Consider the following 25,979-nt stretch of genomic DNA (forward strand, 5'->3'; position numbering starts at 1 on the left):
CCCTTCGGCATTGAATGGGCGCCTTGCGATTTTTGTGGCACACCAGATAAAGCAATGGGGTTGGAGTCGAACTTGTTGGTACAGGTACAGGCTCATTTTCCATACTATTACCAAAAACTATTACCAGTATTGTGAAAGTGATGTGGACATTTTTTTACCCCTGAAGCCATTTGAAAAACATTCATTGTTCAGCTATACAAAATTATAATAAAATAACCAATTATCTTTTAAGTTTTATATTTTGGATGACCCGTTTTGCAGGAAGTAAAGTAAAGGAAGTTTAATATGTAAATTATTGTTGTTAATAATAATAAACATTTAAACATAACATATTTTGTAAGTAAATGCATTTAGTTATCTTCATGTCCGTTCTTTACATGAAAAAAAATGGGTCAAGGTACTAAAAGTTAACAATTTCCTTTATAGTCGACAAGCATCGGTGTTTATCGGGCAAATAAAAGGGCTCAAAGACATGAGGAAACGGTGTATCCCATCCAGTCACCCGCTTCACGGGAGCTTCTAGGTGAAAAAAACATTTTTCTTGGATGTATGATGCTAGTTCTGAGCCAAATCCCTGGGTTAATGGAGCTTCATGAGCAATTATAACTCTTCCTGTTTTTTGAGCAGACTAAAGAATTTTTACAAATATTATATAAACTTGTTAAGAGGAAATCCAATTCGCTTACTTACGGTACAAATTAAAGTTGTGTCCCATGGTAAAATAGAGACCAAATCGATTACTTCACAATCCACATTCAAATGTATTTTGGCCAGTTCAGCAACCTATAAAACGATTTATTATCTTAGAAAACAAAACAAACAAGGAAAAACGCTATAGTCGAGTACCTCGACTATCAGATACCCATTACTCAAATAAAGGGACCAAAGGGAAATGGAGATATGCAAGCAGCAAGGCGAGATTGAAATGCGCCACTTACCGGCGGTTGACATATTTAAGCGTTATGGGCGTTAGAGTGGGCGTGGAAAATTTTTTTTATCTAGCATGAATATTGTGGGCGCCACAGGTTTGGGCGTGGCATATTCGCGTAACAAACTTGCGCTGCGTACAAGGCTACGGAATCTAAATCTGTGATCCCAATTCTCTTTCTTTTATAGTTTCCGAGATATCCGCGTTCATACTTACGATTTTTCGAAGTTTGTGGGCGATAAAGTGGGCGTCGCACATAGCTGAAACAAATTTGCGCTGCGTAAGAAGCTTAGGAATCTGCATGCCAAATCTTAATCGCATAACTCTTATAGTTTCCGAGATCTCAGCGTTTATCCGGACGGACAGACAGACGGAAATGGCTAGATCGACTCGGCTAGTGATCCTGATCAAGAATATATATACTTTATGGGGTGGGAAACGCTTCCTTCTGCCTGTTACATACTTTCCGACGAATCTAGTATATCCTTTTACTCTAAGAGTAACGGGTATAAAAATGTCTGCACATACTTCTAATAAAACATGGACTTGTGTACCCCAGCCAACAAGTGTGACATCTTTTCCATCCCGAAGTATGTCAGCTTTGCCGAGTTCCGAGGTATAGTATTCCGTTGGCACATCCTCAACAGCTGCCCGATACAAAGTTTTAGGCTCAAAAACTATGCAAGGGTTTGGATCACGAACGCATGCAAGAAGAAGACCCTTTGCCTTTATGGGTCCACGGGGAACCTTATTTAATAAAAAATACAAAATACAAATTATATTTTCCACCATTACTTTACACTTTAAAATTACCACAACACGAAGGCCCGGGGTGTGAGCAAAGTATGATTCTGGACTTTGGGAATGGTAGAGTGCTCCGTGACCGACAGCACCACAAGGAACTCTAAACGTTAATGATCCACAGTCAAAGAGCCCACCACTTCGGTATCGATATTTGGCAGCTTCATTTACTATCTGGTCAAAGCTCGGAAATATGTAGTCAGCAAATTGAATTTCCGCTATTGCGGTAGCTCCAGTATTTGCCACACCAATCGCGAAGCTATAAAATAAATTTAAAACAAGAAAGAACGTTATAGTTGAGTGTCTCGAAATGTGAAGGAGATGAAGATAGGCAAGCGCCAAAGCGACTGCTCCCGATTTCACGAGCTGGCTCCACCTAATAAAAGGTCTGATTTAATAAATTTGTAGCATGCTAATAGCCATCTTAGCGTTGCATGTGAAATTGGAGCCCAGTTGCATTATCATTGAAAATACGCATCGAATTACATTTTATTTCCTATCCAACGCTCCTTTCTAAAGTTATTCCAAAACAAGAAAGGAAGTTAACTTCGGCAACATGAAGTTCGTATACCCCTGCAGTTATAAATATTAAATTTAATTCGAAATTTTTAAAAATTCCAAGTGATATTCCCAATAGTATAAGATAATATGTAAAAAAAACACCGAAGCTATAATTTATTTCATATTATTTTCCTACTAATTTTCCAATTGTTCTTATGGCAGCTATATATATATATATATACATATATGTATATATATATAGTACAGTGGTCGGCATAAGTATTTTGACAAAATAAAAGTTAAGTATACTCATAACTTGAATTTACTTCTTGTAAACTATAGGCATCAATGGAAAGGTAATTTCAATGCCGTTTGAATGATACAATACATTTCTTTACCCATTCAGTACTTATTGAAAAGGACGAATTTGTGTAAATCAACTTTGAAATTTTTAAAAAAAACTTTTTTCCTCGTCTTGAAAACTTAAATTTTTTGATGCAAAAAGTTTCTTCAAACAAAAACAATAGTAACTGCAAAAAGAATTTTTCAAAAATCATTTTTCTTATATTTTTTATGAATTTTTGAAAATGCTTAAAAACAGGCATTTTAGCCATATTTTTGTCCTTTTCATACAAATTTTTTCCGACATTGTCACCTTCAAAAAATCATAAAAAATATAAGCAAAATGATATTTGAAAAATTCTTTTTGCAGTTACTATTATTTTTGTTTGAAGAAACTTTTTGCATCAAAAAATTTAAGTTTTCAAGACGAGGAAAAAAGTTTTTTTTAAAAATTTCAAAGTTGATTTACACAAATTCGTCCTTTTCAATAAGTACTGAATGGGTAAAGAAATGTATTGTATCATTCAAACGGCATTGAAATTACCTTTCCATTGATGCCTATAGTTTACAAGAAGTAAATTCAAGTTATGAGTATACTTAACTTTTATTTTGTCAAAATACTTATGCCGACCAGTGTAGACAGATTTTAAAAAAATGAAATTCAAAATTCAGAACTACTTAAAAATTTTATTTCCAAGCGTAGGAGGATAACATTTTTTCACATTTGTTTTTTTTATTAATCCTATGGAAGCTATAAGATATACAGTGGCGAAAAAAATAATAGCACCACTTCAATACATTTTCTTCTGGGTAACATAAAATTGTTTTCAGTGTTTGTTTTTTTCAACACAAAATTTTTTTGTACTCTTTAGTATTCTTTCTAACCAAAAAATGTGTTTCCCTGTTTTTAAATCCTTCCTATAAATTTATTTTTAAGTGTTTTATTAAAAAAGCCCAAAAAATGGAGAAAAATAAAATAGCACCACTTCCACATTTATTAGCAAAAACCCCATATTTTGCCGAATAGCCTTAAAACAAAGCACGGGTCAATTAGATTTATCTATAATTTAAATATTTTGAACATAAAAAGTTTGATAATACCATTAAAATGGGGCGTGAAAGGCAATGCACTGAGAAAAAGCGTGATATCATCCAAAAGTCGATAAAGGATGGAAAATCTTACAGAGAAGTTGGTCGATTGGTCGGATATTTAAATAAAATGATTAAGAACGCTCTAAACTTTAAAGAAAAACCTAAAACACGATGAAGAAAACTGTCTATGACCCCCCTTCACGTCAATCGATTGATTCGTCAGAACAAGAAGGATCCTTTTAAATCTGCTACTGAGCTTAAAAAGGAGCTTAAAATAAATGCGACGGTGCAAACTCTGCGTACATATCTCAGGGAATATAACCTAAAAGCCTGCAGCCCGAGAAAGGTACCACTTTTAAATGCCAGACATATTTCTAGGCGAATGAAGTTTGCCAAGGATCATGCAAATTGGTCACCCAAACAGTGGAGGAATTTTTTATGGTCAGGTCAGAGCAAGGTGATTATGTAATTATGTTTGGTGGAAAAGGATCAGGATCGTGTGTCTGACGTCCAAAGAACTCGGAATTTAAGCCCCAGTAGACCATAAAGCATGTGGGGCGTAGTGTGATGGTATGGGCCTGCTTTTCCTATTACGGAGTAGGCCCGATACAGTGGATCAAGGCCATCATGGATCAGCACGTATACGTGGATATCATGGATACCATTATGCTACCTTTCGCAGAGAATGAAATGCCGCTCGTGTGGGTCTTCCAACAAGGTAATGACCAAAAACATAGCAGCAAGAAGGCAAAGAAATGGTTTGGGGACAACTCTGTAAACGCTATGGAGTGGCCTCCGCAGTCTCCAGACCTTAATCCAATAGAGAATCTGTGGTCGGACGTCAAGAAGGCAGTCGCCAACATCCATGGGATCCCTTTGCGGAGTAATTAGGGAGTCCTGGACTCAAATTTCCATAAAGCGATGCCAGGACCTAGTTGACTCCATCCCAAAACGCTGCGCAGCTGTTATTTCCAATAAAGGATACACCACAAAGTATTAAATGAAGAATATAAACATCGATTTAATAGTTCCATATTCTTATCTCATGAATATTGGTAGTTCCTATAATTTTAAATCCATTTTTGAAAAGTGGTGCTATTTTTTTTTCGTTAGGTTTTTCGACTTTTTATAAAGTTTCTTAAATAATTTAAAAACTAAAAAAAAAATCTACATTATTTTTTCATTTTCTGATTCTATGTTGCAATTCGATTCCAAAAAGGTATTGCATGTTTTGACAGAGCTAAAAATATAGGTAGGGTGGCTATCCAAACATTGCTCGAGTAGATGGTGCTATTTTTTTTTTCGCAGCTGTAGTCCAATCCGGCTGGTTTCGACTTATATACCACCTACAAAAAACAAGACTTTTGGGAAAGTTTTAGCCCGATAGCTTTAAAACTGAGAGATTAGTTTGCGTAGAAACGGACGGACAGACGGACGGACGGACAGGGCTAGGTCGACTCGTCTAGTGATGCTGATCAAGAATATATGTACTTTATGGGGTCGGAAACGTCTGCATCACTGCGTTGCAAACTTCTGACTGAAATCATAATACCCTCTGCAAGGGTATAAAAATAAGATTAGGCGAACTTTTCCAAACGGTAATTTTTGTCGTTTTGTTTGTTAGTTTGTGAATATACAATCTCTTTTTCAGGATCCTAAAATAATGATGTGTTAAACAGCTCGATAATATAAACTTTTGTTCTACGACTTTAAAAAAAAAATGTCCAGTTTACCGAGAAAACAGATCTACATAATAAATACGCCGTTGAAAAGGTATTTAGAAATCCAAAGCACTCCTCAATAACGTATTTTGTAAGTTTAAAGTAAAACATTGTGCCAAACGTTTTTGTATCGTACTTTGATGACTTGTTTGGTTTGATTGTTGTAAAAAAGTAACGCTTGAATCTTAATAGGCAATTTATTATTTCTAGCATCAAAGCTGTGGGCGGCACAGTTTTATGCTGAGCGTTATTAACCTAGCCTTTAGGTCAAGATCGAATCCGTTATATAAGAAATTTGAAGAAGCTTAAACACTAACTCAAAAATCCACAGAAAAAAAAATCGATTGGTAAAATAGACTAACATAATGCTAAAACCGTCTACAACCGTCAATTTTACCCATCAAATAGTTACTTTTATGTAATACTTACACGTAAGAGTTTCTATAAAAAAAAACAAGGAAGAACGCTATAGTCGAGTACCTCGGCTATCAGATACCCGTTACTCAGCTAAAGGGACCAAAGGAAAATGGAGATATGCAAGCAGCAAAGTGAGATTTAAATGCGCCACCTACCGGCGGTAGACAGACTTAAGCGTTGTGGGCGTTAGAGTGGGCGTGGCAAAGATTTTTTTGGATCAATACATAGGTATTGACGAGACCAACACATTTCAGTTAAAGTTTTTTATCTAGCATGAAAATTGTGGGCGCCATAGGCTTGGGCGGTTTGTGGGCGTTAAAGTGGGCATGGCATATTCGCGAAACTTGCGCTGCACTCAAGCCTACGGAATCTAAATCTGAAATCCCATTTCTCTATCTTTGATATTTTCCGAGATATCCGCGTTCATATATACGATTTTTTGTGGGCATTACAATTTTTATTCTAGCATCAAAACTGTAGGAGCCACAGTTTTGGGCGGTTTGTGGGCGTTAGAGTGGGCGTGGCACTCTGCTGCGTAAGAAGCTCAGGAATCTCCACGCCAAATCTCAACAGCCTAGCTCTTATAGTTTCCGAGATCTCAGCGTTCATCCAGACGGACAGACAGACGGACATGGCTAGATCGACTCGGCTAGTGATCCTGATCAAGAATATATATACATTATGGGGTCGGAAACGCTTCCTTCTGCCTGTTACATACTTTCCGGCGAATCTAGTATACCCTTTTACTCTACGAGTAACGGGTATAATTATTAAACTGTATAAAAGGGTAGTTATCGGAACCATAAATATGGTTGAGTAAGTTATTAATTAATTAAATTCATAGAAACGTCGCTATAGCATGATAATTTTTTTGTTCAGTCACTTTTCCACAGGGTTCGTAACTGTTATAAGTTTTATTTTTAAAATCACTTTATAATAGTTATGTCATGATTTTTATTTAAAACTCATGAAATAATTGTTTATTTATTTATTTATTTATATAAAGCTAGCTTAAAGTTAAAACTATAGGCTAACTAAAAAAATAGGAGCTCTAGCAGCGTAGGCCTTCAGCTCATCTGAGATGTGGAATTGACAACATTTTTATATACATTTAAATTTTAAGCTTAATTTGAGCTTTTTCAAGAAATGATATGATTTTTATGATGTTGTTGGGGGTTGGGTTTGAGATGGTGTTGATGGGGTTAAGTGATTGGAAGCATTCTGATCTGGGTTGGGATAAGGAAGTGCAGTGTAAAATGATATGTTGGATATCTATTGGGGAGTGGTGGCAGAATGGGCATGTGTTGGGAAGTGTTCTATCCATATAATGGGCATTAGTCAGTTTGGTATGTCCTAGTCGTATCCGGTGTATGAGTATTTGTGTTTTCCTATTGGTGTTTGGGGGTATCTGACAGATGGATTGCGGTGAGTTCTGAAGTATTTGTTTGTACCAAGGCGATACATTGTTGTAGATGTCAGCTTGTTTTGATTGTATGTGCTTTTTCAGGAAGTGTGAAATGTCGTTAGAGTTGTTGTTTGTGGAGTAGGTAAGGGGGTATTTGTGGGCCTCTTTGGCTGCTTTATCGGCGTTTTCGTTCCCTGTTATGCCAATGTGGCTGGGGATCCAGATTAGTGTAATTTTAGGGAAGTGATTAGAAACCAGGTTTCTGATGGTTGAGGGATAGTAGGAATGGTTATTGGGGTTGGTGAGGGACTTTAATGCAGAGAGAGAGTCTGAGCAGATAGCATGTTTTCCTGGTATTTTAAGCGCAATTTTGACAGCTTCGTGTATGGCTATAAGCTCGCTAGAGAGAACAGATGAGTAGTGGGGAAGGAGTCCTGTTTTGATTGTATTCGTTTCGCTGGTTACACCATAGCTGATTATACCGTTGGCCATAGAGCCGTCGGTGTAAAGAAATTGGTGGTTGGGCAGAGTGTTTTTTAGCGATTGAAAGAGTTGTTTATATATTGTGGGAGATGTGTTGGTTTTGTTGTAGTTGGATAGTGTTGTGTTAGTAGCTTTGTTAATAATATCCATGTCGTATTTTTTATTGTAGTTGTTTTTGATTGGTGCAAAGGGAAGGTGAAGTTGCTTACAAATGTTAATTATTCTGTCTATTGTACTGGGATATTTGAATTTCTTTTTGGAGGTTTTAGTGAGTTTTTTAAGGGGGGTGTCAAAAGAGTGTATAAGTTTTTTTGAAAGTTTGCCTGTTAAAAGTTTTGTTCTCAGTTTTATATTAAACTTGACAAATAAAACTTATTCTCCGAGTTTTATTTTCCGCTTGAAAAATAACAGTTATTCTTTGAGTTTTATATAAAAATCAAATAATAAAACTTATTCTCTGAGTTTTATTATTTCGATCAAAAATAAAACTCAATATCATATTGTGGCGGTTCCGTAGTTCATAGAAATGTAATTCAAAATTTAGAAATAGCCAACCGCGCATTTAGTATTTTAAATTTTTAATCACATTTCTACGAACCACGGAACCGCCACAATATGATTTTGAGTTTTATGTTTGATTTAAATAATAAAACTCAGAGAATAAGTTTTATTTTTTGATTTTTATATAAAACTCAAAGAATAACTGTTATTTTTCAAGCGAAAAGTAAAACTCAAAAAATAAGTTTTATTTGTTAAGTTTTATATAAAACTTACAATATAACGATTATTTCATGAGTTTTAAATAAAACTCTGAAAAATAAAAACCATTGCGGTTATGTAAAATACAATGTTTAATAACGTCAGTGGTGTAGTTGGATTTTTTTCAGGATTTTCCCTTGTTAGTGATTTTTTTGTTTGAAAAAACAAAAATAACAGTTATTTTCGAACCCTGCTTTTCAAAAGTTTTCCAGCTAGAAGCACGTTGAAGACTTTACAGAATATATATTTTAAGTAAAGTCTTAACTTTTCAGAGCATGGCTTGGGTGCATAAATTAAGTTTAAAACTTATTGGAAAATGGTCAAAATAAGTCCAATAAAATTCGATGATTATTCAATATTCGATATTTAGTGTATGTATCCAGCCCTGGTCATTTTCCGGTAATTAATCCGAACAAAGAAAATCGCTCGAACTTCTGTGGCAACTACGGTTTCGATGGATTAGTTTCCAATCCAACCGTCCCCAAATCCGTCGCCGGTTTTTGTAACACCCCTGATGGAGTCGTTTCATAATATATGTACAATGTACATAGGTGCTAAAAAGTTAGTAAAAGGCAAAATACGCTGCAACGCATTCCTTAAAAAAAAAAAATAAGCTTGAAAACGTTTACTTTAAATAAAATTGTAATTTAAATAAATTTCTCTCCACGCACAATGGGGAAGTACATGTACGAACGAAAGGGTTGAGTTACTCAACGATTACCTCCATCAAATCTATTTATCTGCAACAAAGGTATTGACGCAACTATCATCACTAGAAATAGGGGAAAAGTGGTAGATATTATGTGCTCGATCAACTTGAAACGCTAAGCGTGGGAGTCGAACACACCTTTTTAGACCGTCGTTATATAGAATTTATAATGTTTGAAGATATCCCTCAGAAATCTAAGAACTAACTGGGACTACCATAATAAACTTCTCACAAGAAACTTACATACTCACCCGTCGCACGGACCTACATGACAGTCAATACATTTACTGACATCTGTGAAGAAGCCATAAAAAAGGCTAGACCAAGCAAAGCAGTCGAGACAATCCCCCATAGTGAAACTCAACCTAGCCGAATCTTTAATCAATTGTAGAGCTCACTTCAACAAAGTACAGAAACAGCGAAACTTCCTATACGTATACCAAGCTAGGTTAGATAGGTGTGGTTTGAGATTAGATTACTAATCCCCACACTTAGGCCACACTAGGCCCCTTGTGATACCACGTAATCTCTGTGCAGATCCTTTTCCCTAGCTCATGGGCTATTGGTTTTCAAGAAACAGTTTGTTCTTTTTAGGAAACATAGGAGTTTGGGAATGCTTACGCCCTGAATGGCCGCAAGGTTCGGAAGTGTGGAGCTCCCTATGGTTTGAAAACACTTAAGGTTATGCGCTAGGCAAAAGCATAGGAGGTGTTGCTCTTCTCTTCGTCTATCTGCTTGAAGCTGCGGCAATAGTCGTGGTGACTGAGTCCCAGCCTGCGCGCGCGAGTCCCTTTAAGACAATGGCCCGTGAGGGCATTAAGGAGAGTGGAGATGTCTTCCCTATTGCATTATAGGAGAGTTTTGGTTATTTTCGGGTTGTAATTTGGCCACGTGGGTCTGAAATTGTGGCATGTTGAGGCTGTGTTCCGTCGGTTATTGGAGAGGGTGTACAGTCTCTGCTTGAGGAGGAGCTCGCAGGCAGCCATGGGCACACCCACCGTGTCCTTATCGCGAAGGATGTCGGCGGTTGTCCCTTATCTTGCTAGCTCCTCTACTATGCAGTTGCCCTCAATATTATGGTGTCCAGGAACCCAGATGAGGTTAACTCTCAGATAAGTGGCCATCTCGTTCAGAGATTTGCGGCTTTCAGAGATAGTTGTTGAGTTTGTTGTGTAGGAGTCGAGGGCCCTGAGGGCTGCTTGACTGTCCGAAAAGATGAAGATGTCTGTGTCGTGATGTTCTGATGTATCCAGGTGGGACAAGGATTCCTGGATTGCCATGAATTCCGCTTAGAAAACACTACAGTGGTTTGGTAGGCGGAATGAGACTATTATGTCCAGTTCGGAAGAGAAAACTTCCCCACCTGTTTGGGAGTTAAGCTTGGAGCCGTCTGTGTATATGTTGACGGCGTTTTCGAATTGGTGTGGGAGGTTGTCCCAGTGTGTACGGGTGGGTATGAAGATCTTGTATCTTCTTTCGAAGTTGACTGTGGGTGGAACGTAGTCTGTAATATGTGGTATGGATATCTGATTTGTTAGGATACTGGAATAACGCGTTAAGCCTGTTGTCCATGCCGCAGCTTCGCGGAGCCTCAGCGCCGTTGCAGATGCCCAGCTTTTGGCAAGTAAGACCAGGGGTTGAAGGTCGAGGATTGTGTTTAGTGCTTCAGTGGCTGGATCTTGTGAAGGATCCTGAGGTAACAGTTCTTTTCTAGGGGAGGCCTCCACATGATGTTTCCGTAGAGAAAAATGGGCCTGACTATTGCATTGTATAGCCAGTGAACTATTACGGGAGAAAAACCCCACCTCCTCCCAACAGCTTTTTTACAAGCAAAGAGTGCTATGGCCGCTTTACGTATGCGGTCTAAGATGTTGTCTGTCCAGTGAAGCTTTTATCAAGGATGACACTTAAGTACTTTGCTTGGTTGCTAATCTCATACTTCCTTGTGAATAGAACTAGTTCGGTCTTTTCTGGGTTAACTCCCAGTCCACAATCCGCTGTCCACCTAGAGAGGGTGGATAGGGCTGTCTCCATCAGATTGCAAAGACTTGGAGTAAATGTACCCTGCAGTAGGATAACCACGACATCCGTCTGGGCCGGGGGATTTGAAGGGCTTAAAAGAGTTAATAGCCCACTTGATGCGGTCAGGGTTTGAGATGTTTACTATGCTCTGGTCGTCAAGGTTCTCCCCTATGTAGAGGTCCAACACTACTTGGGTGTTTTTAGGGAAATGGGTGTCTAACAGGAGTTCAAGGGTTTTCTGACTGTTTTCCGTCAGCTGTCAGCATTGGTTTTTAGGTAGTCAATGGTTGCTGGAGATTTTGCTAAAATTCTTCTGAGTCTGGATGCCTCTGCCTTAGATTCTATGCTACTACATAAATTAGCCCATGCTCTTCGCTTTGATATTCCTATTTCTTTTTTGTATAGGCTTAGCTTCGTATGGTATAAGTTCCAGGAAGATTCGCTGATGTTGTATTTAGCTCTATTGAAGTAAGTTCTGCACTCGCTTTTTAAGGGTTGTGATCCACCAGGGCGGTTTGTGATTTGCTTTGACTGATCTGCTTGGGCAAGCCCTTTTTATGGCCTCACCGCAGATGTCAGTGAAAGAATTTATTAGGTTTTCTAGTTCTAGACCGTTAAGTACGTGCGTCGGTGGAGCATGTAAGTTTCACTTGAGGAGATTTTTGTAGTAACCCCAGTTGGTTAATCTTAGATTAGTAATGTTCTCGGCGGCAGGATAGTCTAGAGTTATTATAAATTCTATGTACCGGTGGTCTGAGAATGAGTGTTCAACCCCCACCTTCCACGCATCGAGCTGGTTAAGCAGGGGATCAGATACTAGTGTAATGTCTAAGACTTCCATTCCATTTCTAGTGATGAAAGTTGGGTCATTTCCTTTGTTGCAGATAGATAGATTTGATTGAAGGAGATAGTCATAGAGTAACTCACCCCTTTGCGTGTGTTGTGAGTTAGCGTCCCCTCCCAGGATGAGTTAGATGAGTGTGCATGTATGAGTTGCTGTGTTATGGTGTTTGGTAATGGCCCGTCATAGTCGTTAGCCAGATAGAATGATGCTATGGTGTGATGAGTGTGTTCGTTTAGCCCCCGTCTGACCGTGGTGAGGTCGCCTGCAGGTTCTGGTTCTGGTTTTACCCTTGGTGTAAAATAGCTTGCATAGGGGGTTTGATAAGCCACAGATGTTACCAACAATCCATGGCTCTTAGTTGAGGACTACGTCTATTTTGCCTGTTGCCAGGCGGGTGAGGAGGGCAGCGGATGCTGCCTTGCTGTTGTGCAGATTAATCTGTAGAAACTGCACCATCTTTAGGACCGTGCTCGGGCTGGGTACCCTCCGCTATGTCCTGGAGAACAGAGCGCCCTGGTCGGGTCGTGTCCTGAGTGCACACCTGCTTCAGGCTTTCGGTGAGCTCTGAGTCAGTTGACATGTACCCCATATGGGTGGCCTCCTCGCATACCATTTCGTCTTCACTAGGGGGTTCATACGATGCGCAGGCAGCCACGTTGTCTGCCGCTAGTTTGTCCGTGTCATAGATGCGAAGCTGTACCTTGTCGAACCCATAGTTCAGCCGGTTCTGTTGCGCTGCGATGGGTTTCAAGCAAGCCTGGTTCAGGAGGATCACCACGTTCATGGTGAAGCGCTCGGTTTTCTCCACCTTAACCATTTTCCAACCATCTGTCGGATGCTTCGGGTTGAACCTAGTCAGTAGGCTGAGGATATCCCATGGCTCCGAGGGTTCAGACGGCAGCCACACCCTCGTTCTCGGTCGAGACGGTATGTCTGCAGCCTCGCAAACTACCCCGGGGTAGACCTCGCCAATCTTATTGATGGCAGCCTTGTAAAGCGCTGCCGATCTTTCGTCCTCACAGATGATCAGCTTCTCATTGCCCTGGTACCACCCCGCATCAACGCATATACCAAGCTTAGGCAATACAAAAACAAGGACGCTATAGTAGAGTGCCTCGACTATCAGATACCCGATACTCAGCTAAAGAAAGCAAAAAGGAGATGGAGATATATCAAAAGCAAAGCGAGATTGTAAGTCGCCACCTACCCGTGATTTCAATATATGGTTAAGTGGGCGGTATACAGATTTAAGTGTTATGGGTATCGATAGGTTAGAGGTATCGATAGGTTTTGGCGAAACCAATACATTTCAGTTAAAATCGTTTTTGTAGCATCAAAAATGTGGGCGCCACAGGTTTGGGCGGTTTGTGGGCGCGGCAACATTTTTTGGCACATTAGCGTAACAAACTTGCGCTGCGTCCGAAGATAAGGAATATAAATCTGCAATCTCAACTCCGTAGTTCTTATAGTTCCCGAGATCACAGCATTCACAAGGACAGACGGTCAGACGGACATGGCCAGATCAACTCGGCTAGTTATCCTGATCACCTGTTACATAATATTCCCCGAATACAATATTCGAGTAACGGGTGTTATACATTGTTCCGCTAATGTATTATACGAGTAGGGAGTGTTCAGCTTCTGTAGTACCATAGAGCATACGGCAGAGGCTTCAGAAAAATCTTAGAAATTGAACTAAACACACATACACATCACACCATATCATCAACTTTTCTGTTGGGGTCCCTTTAATAAAGGGGAATCTCGACGAACACAACATAATTAATAACTTTAACACTGAGCCCATAACAGCATCACGCCCTTCAAATCCCTTTGACCTGACGGTCAAAGCTGAGTAACTATCTAATAGTCGAGGCCATCGACTGTTTTTTCTTGTTTATTATACATCGAATTGCGCTCAGCCAATTTAGGTAATATATGCTTTAGTTTACATCTATAATGTCACCCTTTGATTTTTCCGAATAAATGAATAGGCTACATTAAGCTACAATTTGTCTGGTCTGTTTTTCAGCGCGGTACTCAGATGAGCTAAGGAAATAACAAAAAATAAATAGGTTTCGCGAGTGAGTGATGAACGTCGTTAGTCGCGGCGCAAAGAATATGTAACTTAAACTTTCGGTGTGGAAGCACAAAATTAAAAATGGGAGGAAAACCCCAAAACGCCCCCAGGAGGTCATAGCAGATAAAACAAGGAAGAACGCTATAGTCGAGTACCTCGACTATCAGATACCCGTTACTCAGCTTAAGGGACCGAAGGGAAATGGAGATATGCAAGCAGCAAAGCGAGATTTAAATACGCCACCTACCGGCGGTATACAGATTTAAGTCGTTAGAGTGGGCGTGGCAATATTTTTTTTGGATCAATCGATAGGTATTGACGAGACCAATACATTTCGGTTACAATTTTATATCTATCATGAAAATTGTGGGCGCCACAGGCTTGGGCGGTTTGTGGGCGTTAGAGTGGGCGTGGCATGTTCGCATAACAAACTTGCGCTACATACAAGGCTACGGAATCTAAATATGATATCAAAATTCTCTATCTTTGATAGTTTCAGAGTTATCCATGTTTATATTTACGATTTTTTTTTAATTTTTGTGGCCGGTTTATGGGCGTTAAAGTGGGCGTGGCCAACTTTTTTTGGTCAATTGATAGGTATTGATGAGAACAATACATTTCAGTTAAAATTTTATTCCTAGCATCAAAACTGTAGGAGAAACAGTTTTGGGCGGTTTGTGGGCGTTAGAGTGGGCGTGGCACCCTACTAAAACAAACTTGCACTGCGCAGGAATATCAGGAATCTGCATGCCTAATCCCAGTATTGTAGTTCTTATAGTTTCCGAGATCTCAGCGTTCATACGGACAGACCGACATGACTAGATCGAGTCGAATAGTGATCCTGATCAAGAATATATATACGTTATGGGGTCGAAAACGCTTCCTTCTGCCTGTTACATACTTTCCGACGAATCTAGTATTCCCTTTTACTCTACGAGTAACGGGTATAAAAAGAACGCGTAATCCATGCTGTTGCCCATTATTGTGGGACTTGACCCACAGAAAGCAATCCCACAACAGGGCAAATCCGATAAAAATTAAAAGTGTCGGAGGAGGTCCACTTGAGACTCCTAGTCGGGAGGAGCATTCCAAGTGGGACTTGGCTCCCTACATGCACTTGCCGGCCGTGACCCAGCAAAGAAAGTACGTTGTGGCCAAAAGAACTTGTTTACATTGTACTGATATAAGTATATTTTTAACAGAGCCACCAGTAATACCGATTTCCGACGAACTCTCCAATGGGGAATCGCCGGAATCCACCACCAATTGCCAACTAAAGCGGAGCTAAAGAACGTGCTTGCTTCTATAGGGAGGAGAGAAAAAGGTCGCCCGGTAGGGGACAGCTGGAGGAGCCGTTTCCAGCCATTGAAAAGGATTCTGGGCAACTTCCTGCAGCATCAGCGGAAAAACCCCATTTCCAATCCATCTCCCACTCCCTTAACGCTCATATAGGAGCTGGACTGCAGGTGTCGCGGAGATGGCAGAGCATCCGCGGCTTGAGAAGAAAGAAAAACTACTAATTAACATTAATAAAAACATCCTTTGAACATTCCACTTATTTTTATTTCTGTATGCACTAGCAGATGACGAATCTTTTTAAATTGCTCCAATTGATTTTTTTTCCGTTTGTCAACAAACCCAGCTGTTTGATAGTAAGACCATGATACATGCATTGCTGGTGAACTTTGAAAACTTCGGTCACACTACAAAAATACGATACTAGGATAAGCCAACGAAAGGAGGTTCATGTTAATCCCTTAGGTAGTGTTGTGAAACGAAATATCGCAATTAATATAACTATTTTAACAAATAAATAAAAATAAGCACAAGTACTCACATTTTTTTCAAGATATAATTAGAAACATGGAGGTACCAAAAAATTACTTATTAAAAAAATCTTTTAAAAACCCCGTACTCAGAAATATGTTAATGGTCTTGAACGCTTTCAAAATATTAAAAAAACATAATCCCATTCAAACGTACACAAAATCTTAAAAATGTGGGTGGCGGACAGATTGTAGGCGTTAAAGTGGGCGAGTCAAATTTTTTTTTTTTTTTTTTTTTTGACTATATCAAAACATTTCATCTAACATTTTTATTCTAGCACTAGCAATACCCAACCGCAACGTAGTCGGGGATAATTACCAAAGCATTGCTAGTAATATAAAAAGATGACCTCGAAATTGTGTTTAAAAGCTTTAAGAAACCGATCGTTGGTCACTCCAATTAAGAGAAACAAAGTATTTTTGTACAATATAAATTTCCAATCAAATTACTTGCTTAGTTTTAAAGCAATACAACAAGTGTCCACAATTTTATTTAGGCGCTTTATAAGTTACATTATGCTTTTCATACCTATGAAAACCTTAAAATGTATACAATTTCGGTGTTTTCGTTTTGAAAAATACTTGTCAAAGTCTACTTCAAACCTTCAATCCAAAAACAATTTTCGATAATCTTATTGCGATTCAGTTATTTTTTGCTAGTGTATTGGTTCCAAAGGTACTGCAGATTCGTTAATTGTTTGGGTTTTGGGACTAATAAATAAAATAATAAAAAAAACAGCGTTACAACAAAACCCATTTAAGTACTAAGAATTAAGTATGGCTTAGCTTCACATATCGAATGAGAACTCCATCCTTTAAATGATCCATTCTGCATTCCTCGTTTTATAATTTTGGCCAGCAACTCTAATCCTTTAAGCCCGTATATTTACGGAGGCGACAATAAAATAGCGCAGTCCTGAAAAGTCCTGAAATGTATATTGTTACTTCTAAGAAACCCAACCCCATTTGCGGCGCGCGGTTTCTGTAACACACCTGATAGTCAGCGCTTTTAAGCGAACAATAAATGGAAACTTTGTATTACATTATACTTTTTAAAGATACAAATTTATTTATTCTATATTTCTTATTGTTTAATTTTTATATGGAATTACCCCTCTTAAGGAACATTACACTATCCGGTTAGGGAATTCGTTGGTCCCGTTTGGTCGTTCTCTCTAAAAATGCCCTAACCACCCTAAGTTGGCCCTACATAACACCTATGTTCTGTAATGTTCGCTTTTCTTAGACAGTAGCGGTCACTGTACTCACACGCATCGTTATTGGATACCGTTGCCCGTTCAACAAGAAGCTTTCGCTGACGGAAGCATTCTCACGGTTGCCGATCCCGCTCGCTGGGCTCTCCGTACATACATACACTACATAAATGCTTATGTATGCAAAATCTCTTTTTTTTCCAAAGTTCCCAAAAAAAGTTTTACTTGTGAATCACCTTGTGGATACCGCAGAACATGTCCCCTTGCACGAGTGAAGAACAAGTGACACTCCATATAGACAATTGTATGTGATGTCCGCTTTTTCACAAGTGAAAATTCAAATGAAAATTTTTCGAATTCCCTCGGGATTTCACTTGTTCCTTATACTCATTTGTCGTATGGCCTGTCACCTCCTAGTGACACGTCCCACGTGAAATTACTTGAGAAATTCATAATATTTCCAATGAGTTTTTACTTATGAAATCACTTGCAAGTGACACGTCCCAGGTGAAATCACTTGTGAAATTCAGAATATTTCCAATGAGTTTTCACTTAAGAAATAGAATTTAAAATACATACAATTTTTATTTACTTTTAAATTTATTTTAATTGAATTGTGTTATTTAGGTTTTCTGTTATAGGACATTTATTGTTAGTAAGCCTAGTTTTATGTTACGTTAATTTTCTTTTTACATTGGTCATCGCCTTCATTAAGCATTTGTCCAGGTCCTCCGAATCCTTGGCCAACGCTCCAGAAAAAATGTATGGGCATATGTTTAAAAAATGCGTTTTATTTGTTTACTTGTATATTTACCTTTCAGAGCTGTGTATAACCATTTGCGGGGTTTTTATTGGCACAAAAAAATTCATCATCCACTTTCGGCTAACGGAACCCATTTAATACCTTCAAAATCTACCTACCTTAGACTAAGATCAATGCACAACATCTTAAACTTAATGTAATACACCTGACTTTGTTATTTTAACTTAAAGATGCTTCTCTTTCAATCCCTCAAACAGAATGCACCAAGTCTTCCTCTCACCGCTTTACTTGATTTCTTTTGTTTTCTCTTCGCTATTGGCGCGTGCCACTGCACCTATACCTTTTCTGAAGCGAAAAATATCAAACTATATAATTTTTACTTCTTGAGTAAAAAATACAATACGAATTTTTTTAAATGTTAATACTAAAATGTTTTAGGTATTTAAATCAATTTTAACGGACTAAATTTCCATAAACTAACTAAAAAATTATATTGTAATAATAATATATAATATGTAAACATAGCATTATAGGTAAATTCAATTTACTTAATTTTACTATAATCAAATAATTTAGTTTTATAAAACAATATTAGTTGATTTTTTTCGATATACAACAATGCTCCTAAAATATTAAGGCATGTCGCTGCTCCACGAAAACTTTTTCGCTGATGGCTAGCCGAACATAACGTAAAGACGCAAAAGAAATAACGGACCGGCAGAAATTTGTCTCTGAGAGCGCCGAGTGCAGGCAGATTATAAAACGAAGAAAGAGAGGGATCCTCCGAATATCTGCCTCTCTTTGTTGCACGACCGTTTTCGTAGGCAGACTTCTACGCTGCGCTGACTTCCCTGCTGACGTCAACAACGGCACAGCGTTTTGGGCACAAAAAAAAAAAGAAAGAACGGTATAGTCGAGTACCTCGACTATCAGACACCCGTTACTCAGCTAAATGGACCAAAGGGAGATGGAGATATGCAAGCAGCAGAGTGAGATTGTAATGCACCACCTACCCTCTATCACAATATATGGTTTTATAGTTTCAAAGATCTCAGCGTTCATACGGACAGACGGAAATGGCTAGATCGACTCGGCTAGAGACCCTGATCAAGAATATATATACTTTTTGCCTGCCTGTTACATACTTTCCGACGAATCTAGTATACCCTTTTACTCTACGAGTAACGGGTATAAAAAGCTTTTTGCCTTCAGACATGTCACCGCGTCCCTACTGAAGGGGAATTATAATGATTTTATGGTTTAGCTTCACATTTCAACCGAGAATTGCATCCATTCGATGATCCGTTCTGCTAATTGTATAGTTTTGGTCAGCAACTCTGACTCTTTAAACTACAAAGGGTTTGAAATGTATATTAAAGCTTATGAGAAGCTTTTTATATGACGCTATGCTCTCCCGCTTTGCTACTGCTGGCGTCATAAACATAAAAAGGCAAATCACGTGCCGAAAATAGTCCCCACGTAACATTGAAAAAAAAATCAACCTTAAGTCCAAAATATAAATAGTTAAGAACGCTACAGTCGACGGCCTCGACTATAAGATACTACATAGATAGTTACTCAGCTAAAGGGAGTGCGAGGGAAATGAATGACGGCCTCGACTATAAAATACTACATAGATAGTTACTCAGCTAAAGGGAGTCGAGGGAAATGAAAATATGCATGCAGCAAATCGGCTTTTTCTGAGATTGCACATACTTAATTTGTATTGATAATCAGATCAAAATCACATTTACACTTTTACAAAATATAAAAAATGTGCGGGACAACAGTAGACGGACGGACAAAAATTTTTACTTCGACTTTTAGACCTGGAATCAGGATAAGTCAATGGACAACAGTAAAACTCATGAACTTTTAGAACTGTTAACTTTTTAATGTTTTTATAGTTCGAAAACAGATTTAATATTCATAAAAGACAAAGGCTAACAATCACATCCTGTTTTGTTAATATCGGTGATAGTATATTCGAAAATGGTCAAACCGAAGATAATATAAACTACAAGATGAGTAACGGCCATACAACGGAATTTACGGCAAAATTTTTGGTGTGGATTTTTGATGTGGATTCTCAATCTTGCTAGTGTGCGTTGTCCGTGTAAAGCTCTTTGGTTGTGTTGGTGTATAATTTTGTGTGGTCTGCTGGTCAGTTCAAAAAAAAAAAAGTTTCACCTGTGAATCACCTTGGGAATCACGTGGGACATGTCCTCTTGCACAATGAAGAACAAGTGACGCTCCATATAGAAAATTGTATGGGATGTCCGCATTTTCACAAGTGAAAATTCAAATGAAAATTTTTCGAAGTCCTACGGGATTTAACTTGTTCCTTATACTCATTTTTCGTATGGCCTGTCACGTGCCGGAGACACGTCCCAAGTGAATCCCTTGTGAAAATCAGAATTTTTCCATGAGTTTTCACTTGTGAAATCACTTGCAAGTGACACGTCCCAAGTGAAATCACTTGGGAAAATCAAAATTTTTCCATGAGTTTTCACTTGTGAAATCACTTGCAAGTGACACGTTCCAAGTGAAATCACTTGTGAAAATCAGAATTTTTCCTGAGTTTTCAATTATGAAAATATAGAACTTAAAATACTACATATATATTTTCATTTTAATTCATTTTAATTAGATGGTATTATTTAAATTTTCAAAAATTGGACAATAATGGTATCTGTTTTTTTGTTTCGTAAGCTTATTTTTAACGTTAGTCATCGCCGTTCTTAAACCTTTGTCCGGGTCCTCTGAATCCTTGTCCAACGCTCCTGAAAAAACATATGTTTAAAAAATACGTTTTATTTGTTTATTTGTATATTTACCTTTTTTTTTCTCAATCTTTGATATTTTCCGAGATATCCGCGTTCATATTTACGATTTTTTGAAGTTTGTGGGCGGTTTGTGGGCGTGGCAAACTTTTTTTTAGGTCAATCGGTAGGTATTGATGAGAACAATACATTTCAGTTAAAATTTTTATTCTAGCATCAAAACTGTAGGATCCACAGTTTTGGGCGGTTTGTGGGCGTTAGAGTGAGCGTGGCACTCTTCTGAAACAAACTTGCGCTGCGCAGGAGTCTCAGGAATCTGCATGCCCAATCTTAGTATTGTAGCTCTTATAGTTTCCGAGATCTCAGCGTTCATACGGACAGACGGACAGACGGACATGGCTAGATCGACTCGGCTAGTGATCCTGATCAAGAATATATATACTTTATGGAGTCGGAAACGCTTCCTTCTGCCTGTTACATACTTTCCGACGAATCTAGTATACCCTTTTACTCTACGAGTAACGGGTATAAATAGCGGACCGGCCGAAATTTGTCTCTGCGAGCGCGGAGTGCAGGCAGATTATAAGACAAGAAAGAGAGGGAAATATCCGAATATCTGCCTCTCTTTGTTGCACGATCGTTTTCGTGGGCAGTCTTCTACGGCTGCGCCGACTGCTCTGCTGACGTCAACAGCGGCACAGCGTTTTAGGCACAAAAAAAGCTTTTTGCCTTGAGCCATGTCACCGCGTCCCTACTGCAAAACTGAAGGGAAGGGCCCAATGTCGCATTTGACTAACGCGGGGTGTCAATGGCCTGTAGGCTAGGAGTCTAGTCGCTCAACCGCGGGAATTGCTGGTTGGAGTCCACTCCGACTGGCAACCACTTTTTTTTATGCAATCGGTCTTTTTTTAAACAATTAAGTAAAATGAACATGGTGTTTTAAGCAATCTCCATGGTGTTCAACCTATGTTTCAGTTGATTTTTTAAAAAATGGCCGATTGAAAACATCATCGATGTTTATTTAATACTCAATCGATGTTTTGGTCGATTGTTTGTGTCGAATATCGATAATAGAAGCTTACAAAAAATATCAACGATTTGATCAACCCAAGTACAAAAGTCACATTCTTCATTTGGTTGTCGACGAGTACACATTACGCTTTGATTCAAAGTGATCAAGAATATATATACTTTATAGGTCGAAAACGCTTCCTTCTACCCGTTACATACTTTCCGACGAATCTAGTATACCCTCCCTTCAGTTCTGCAGTAGGGACGCGGTGACATGCCTCGAGGCAAAAAGCTTCTTTTTTTTTTTTGTGCCAAAACGATAGTGCAACAAAGAGAGGCAGGTATTCGGAAGTTCCCTCTCTTTCTTTGTCTTATAATCTGCCTGCACTCGGCGCTCTCAGAGACAAATTTCTGCCGGTCCCTTTTTTTTTTTTTGCGTCTCTTCGTTATGTTCGGCTAGCGACTAATATTTCGGCGAAAAATTTTCGTGGAGCAGCGACATGTGAATGCCCTAATATTTGAGGAGCATTATTGTATATAGAAATAAAACTAATATTGATTTATAAAAGTAAATTATTTGGTTATAGTAAAATTAAGTAAATTTTATTTACTTATAATGTTGTTTATTTATTATTGATTTTTATTACAATATAATTTGTTGTCTAGTTATAGAAATTTAGTCCGTTAAAATTGATTTAAATATTTAAAACATTTTATTATTAACATTTTTAAAAAATTCATATTGTATTTATTACTCAAGAAGTAATTATTATTATATTGTTCCTTTTAGAAAGGGTATACATAGGTGCAGTGGCACGCGCCAACAGCTAAGAGAAAACATAAGATATCAAGTAAAAGGGTGAGAAGAAGATGGTGCATTCTGTTTGAGTGATTGAAAGGGAAGCATCCATTTTAATTGTGCTCAGCAGAGTTACTTTAATCGTTTAATTAAGTTAATGTAATATAATCAGGTAAGCGCTACATTAAGTTTAAGATGTTGTGCATTGATCTTAGTTTAAAGTACGTAAATTTTGAAGGTTCCGAATGAATGGGTTCCGTTAGCCGAAAGTGGATGATGAAATGTTTTGTGCCAAAAAAAAAATCCCGCAAAGGGCTTTTACACAGCTCTAAAAGGTAAATATACAAATAAACAAATAAAACGCATTTTTAAACATTTTTTTTTTTAGGAGCGTTGGCCAAGGATTCAGAGGACCCGGACAAAGGTTTAAGAACAGCGATGACTAACGTTAAAAATAAGCTGACGAAACAAAAAAACACGTGCCGGTGACACGTCCCAAGTGAATCACTTGTGAAAATCAGAATTTTTCCATGAGTTTTCACTTGTGAAATCATTTGCAAGTGACACGTCCCAAGTAAAATCACTTGTGAAAATCAGAATTTTTCCATGAGTTTTCACTTGTGAAATCTCTTGCACGTGACACGTCCCAAGTGAAATCACTTGTGAAAATCACAATTTTTCCTATGAGTTTTCAATTATGAAAATATAGAATTTAAAATACATACATATTTAATTTCATTTTAATTAGATGGTAATTAAATTTTCAAAAATTGGACAATTATTGTTTGTTTTTTTGTTTCGTAAGCTTATTTTTAACGTTAGTCATCGCCGTTCTTAAACCTTTGTCCGGGTCCTCTGAATCCATGGCCAACGCTCCTGAAAAAACATATGTTTAAAAAATGCGTTTTATTTGTTTATTTGTATATTTACCTTTTATAGCTGTGTTTAACCTTTTGCAGGTTTTTTATTGGCACAAAACATTTCGTCATCCACTTTCGGCTAACGGAACCCATTGAATACCTTCAAAATATACGTACTTTAAACTAAGATCAATGCACAACATCTTAAACTTAACGTAGCACTTACCTGACTTTATTATATTAACTTAAAGAAGCGACTAAAGTAACTCTGCTGCGCACAATTAAAATGGATGCTTCCCTTTCAATCACTCAAACAGAATGCACCAAGTCTTCTCACCCCTTTACTTGATTTCTTTTGTGTTCTCTTCGCTGTTGGCGCGTGCCACTGCACTTATACCCTTTCTAAGGCGAAATATATCCGACTATATAATTTGTACTTCTTAAGTAAAAAATACAATACGAATTTTTTAAAAATGTTAATACTAATACTACTAATGTTTTAAATATTGAAATCAATTTTAACGGACTAATTTCCTATAATTACACTAAAAAAATATATTGTAATAAAAATGTACAATAAGTAAACATAACATTATAAGTAAATCCAAATTACTTAATTTTACTATAATCAAATAATTTACTTCTATAAAACAATATAAGTTGTATATTTTCGATACACAATAATGCTCCTAAAATATTAAGGCGTTGACATGTCGCTGCTCCACGAAAATTTTTCCGCCGAAATATTAGTTGCTAGCCTTATGTTCGGAGAGACGCAAAAAAAAACACGGACCGGCCGAAATTTGTCTTTGCGAGCGCGGAGTGCAGGCAGATTATAAGACAAGAAAGAGAGGGAAATATCCGAATATCTGCCTCTCTTTGTTGCACGATCGTTTTCGTGGGCAGTCTTCTACGGCTGCGCCGACTGCTCTGCTGACGTCAACAGCGGCACAGCGTTTTAGGCACAAAAAAAAAAACAAAATAAGCTTGTTGCCTTGAGCCATGTCACCGCGTCCCTACTGCAGAACTGAAGGGAGGCCATACGAAAAATGAATATAAGGAACAAGTGAAATCCCGTAGGACTTCGAAAAATTTTCATTTGAATTTTCACTTGTGAAAATGCGGACATCCCATACAATTTTCTATATGGAGCGTCACTTGTTCTTCACTTGTGCAAGAGGACATGTCCCACGTGATTCTCAAGGTGATTCACAAGTGAAACTTTTTTTTGGAACTGAAGAGCTTTTACTCTACGAGTAACGGGTATAACAAGCTTTTCAGGTAAAGCAAGACTAAAGAGCAACTGAGAACACGCCTTTATGTGATTAGCAACCTTTTATATTCCGTTCCTCAGGACTGAAGGGTTACCATATACAAAATCGTCAAACACTTTTAAATTTTATGCAGATCTATTTAATAATTTTTTTCAGCGAAATGTGACTTATTTATTGTTTTTCTTTTTAAGACTTAAAGCTGAAATATTGAAGTAACTTGCATAGAACTGTGAATTATTCATACTATCTAATAAAATAAAGTCTAAAATGCTTGCCGTAACAAAAATTTAGTTCATCGCTGTACATAACAACCAACGACGTAGCCAATCATTACATAAGCACAGAACAATTTTTGTTACGGATCTTTTTTGGGACATCTTGGTGTCCCAACATACAGACCACTCCTTTTTTGTAATTAAGGAAAAACAATCTGTTCCAAAAATTAAAAATATTTATAGCATACCCTGCGATTCCCTGCTCACATAAAGGTGAATTGAAGACGCGTTGACTTCCGTACTTATCTCTTAGATTAACCGAACACCTATTAAGAGCAAACACTTGGTAATAAATAGTCTATTTAAGTCGTTTAACTAACCGAAAAACTCCACCAAATCCCACATCCTCTCCAAACAATAATGTGGATTTGTCATCGGAGAGCGCCAAATCCATTGCATTATTTATAGCGTTGAACATGTTCATTTTTTTACCAGATCCCAATGTGGAAGGATAGTAGGTAAAATGCGATCGCATCCATATGGGTGGCCTTTTATCAAACCGAACAGAAGTAAACAACCTTCCCGCTACTTGAGAAACTATCATCTTTTTTATCAATATGTATATATTTGACAAGATATTGCTGCACGAATGGTTACCAGTGACCGCAATGATACCGATACAAAGTTCCATATCGGAAATATGTTCGTCAAATTGGCGTCGGCCTGTTAGCAACGAAAGTGGAATGGTGAAATTTGGAACATATGCGCTCTTTTTATTTTTAAATTTTCTCGCTATTTGGGGACCAAATCGAAAAATCTAAAATGCTTAATTGCTTAAGCCTAGTACTCACATCGACGAAAACCGAGAGGCAAACAGCCGGCTGAAGCTTTTCGTCGGGTCTGTTTTTCAGCGCTGTACCCAGATGAGCTAAGGAAATACCAGAAAAAAAAAAAGATTTCGGGAGTGAATGCCGTTAGCCGCGGCCCAAAGAATAAGAAAATTAATCTTTGGCGGTGTTTGTTTAGAAGCGGTGGGGAATTTAAAAATTTTAAATGGAAGAAAAACCTCAAAAACGGTTAAAGGGGGTCAGTGTAGATGAAAATGGACGCCTAATCCAAGCTGTTGCCCA

At 38.0% G+C, this 25,979-nt stretch overlaps 1 protein-coding gene across 2 annotated transcripts; it reads right to left on the bottom strand.

Annotated features, from left to right (window-relative positions):
• Positions 1-220: 220 nt before the first annotated feature.
• Positions 221-25,741, bottom strand: LOC119562590 (2-oxoisovalerate dehydrogenase subunit beta, mitochondrial). 2 transcript variants are annotated; one of them, XM_037875811.1, is made up of 7 exons: positions 25,701-25,741; positions 25,230-25,572; positions 25,098-25,175; positions 1,742-1,988; positions 1,457-1,675; positions 691-783; positions 221-628 (listed from the first exon to the last, which is right to left on the bottom strand). In XM_037875811.1, exons 2-7 carry the CDS (start codon positions 25,538-25,540, stop codon positions 401-403), a joined length of 1,176 nt encoding a protein of 391 aa, XP_037731739.1. In that variant the 5' UTR covers positions 25,541-25,572; positions 25,701-25,741; the 3' UTR covers positions 221-400. The 2 variants fall into 2 exon arrangements, with proteins under 2 accessions (XP_037731739.1, XP_037731741.1); XM_037875813.1 differs by lacking the exons at positions 25,098-25,175; positions 25,701-25,741 and having other exon boundaries at positions 25,230-25,525.
• Between the last annotated feature and the right edge of the window lie 238 nt (positions 25,742-25,979).

Source organism: Drosophila subpulchrella, unplaced genomic scaffold, assembly GCF_014743375.2.
Source record: "Drosophila subpulchrella strain 33 F10 #4 breed RU33 unplaced genomic scaffold, RU_Dsub_v1.1 Primary Assembly Seq66, whole genome shotgun sequence".
Classification (NCBI taxonomy): Eukaryota; Metazoa; Arthropoda; class Insecta; order Diptera; family Drosophilidae; genus Drosophila; species Drosophila subpulchrella.

Excerpts from the sequence above, each read along its gene's own strand:
- LOC119562590 (XM_037875811.1), bottom strand. The coding sequence starts at position 25,540 with ATGGAACTTTGTATCGGTATCATTGCGGTCACTGGTAACCATTCGTGC. Across the intron at positions 25,176-25,229 it reads GGATTTGGTGGAGTTTTTCG|GTGTTCGGTTAATCTAAGAG; the intron begins GTTAGTTAAACG and ends TGCTCTTAATAG. Across the intron at positions 1,676-1,741 it reads CCCCGGGCCTTCGTGTTGTG|GTTCCCCGTGGACCCATAAA; the intron begins GTAATTTTAAAG and ends TTATTAAATAAG.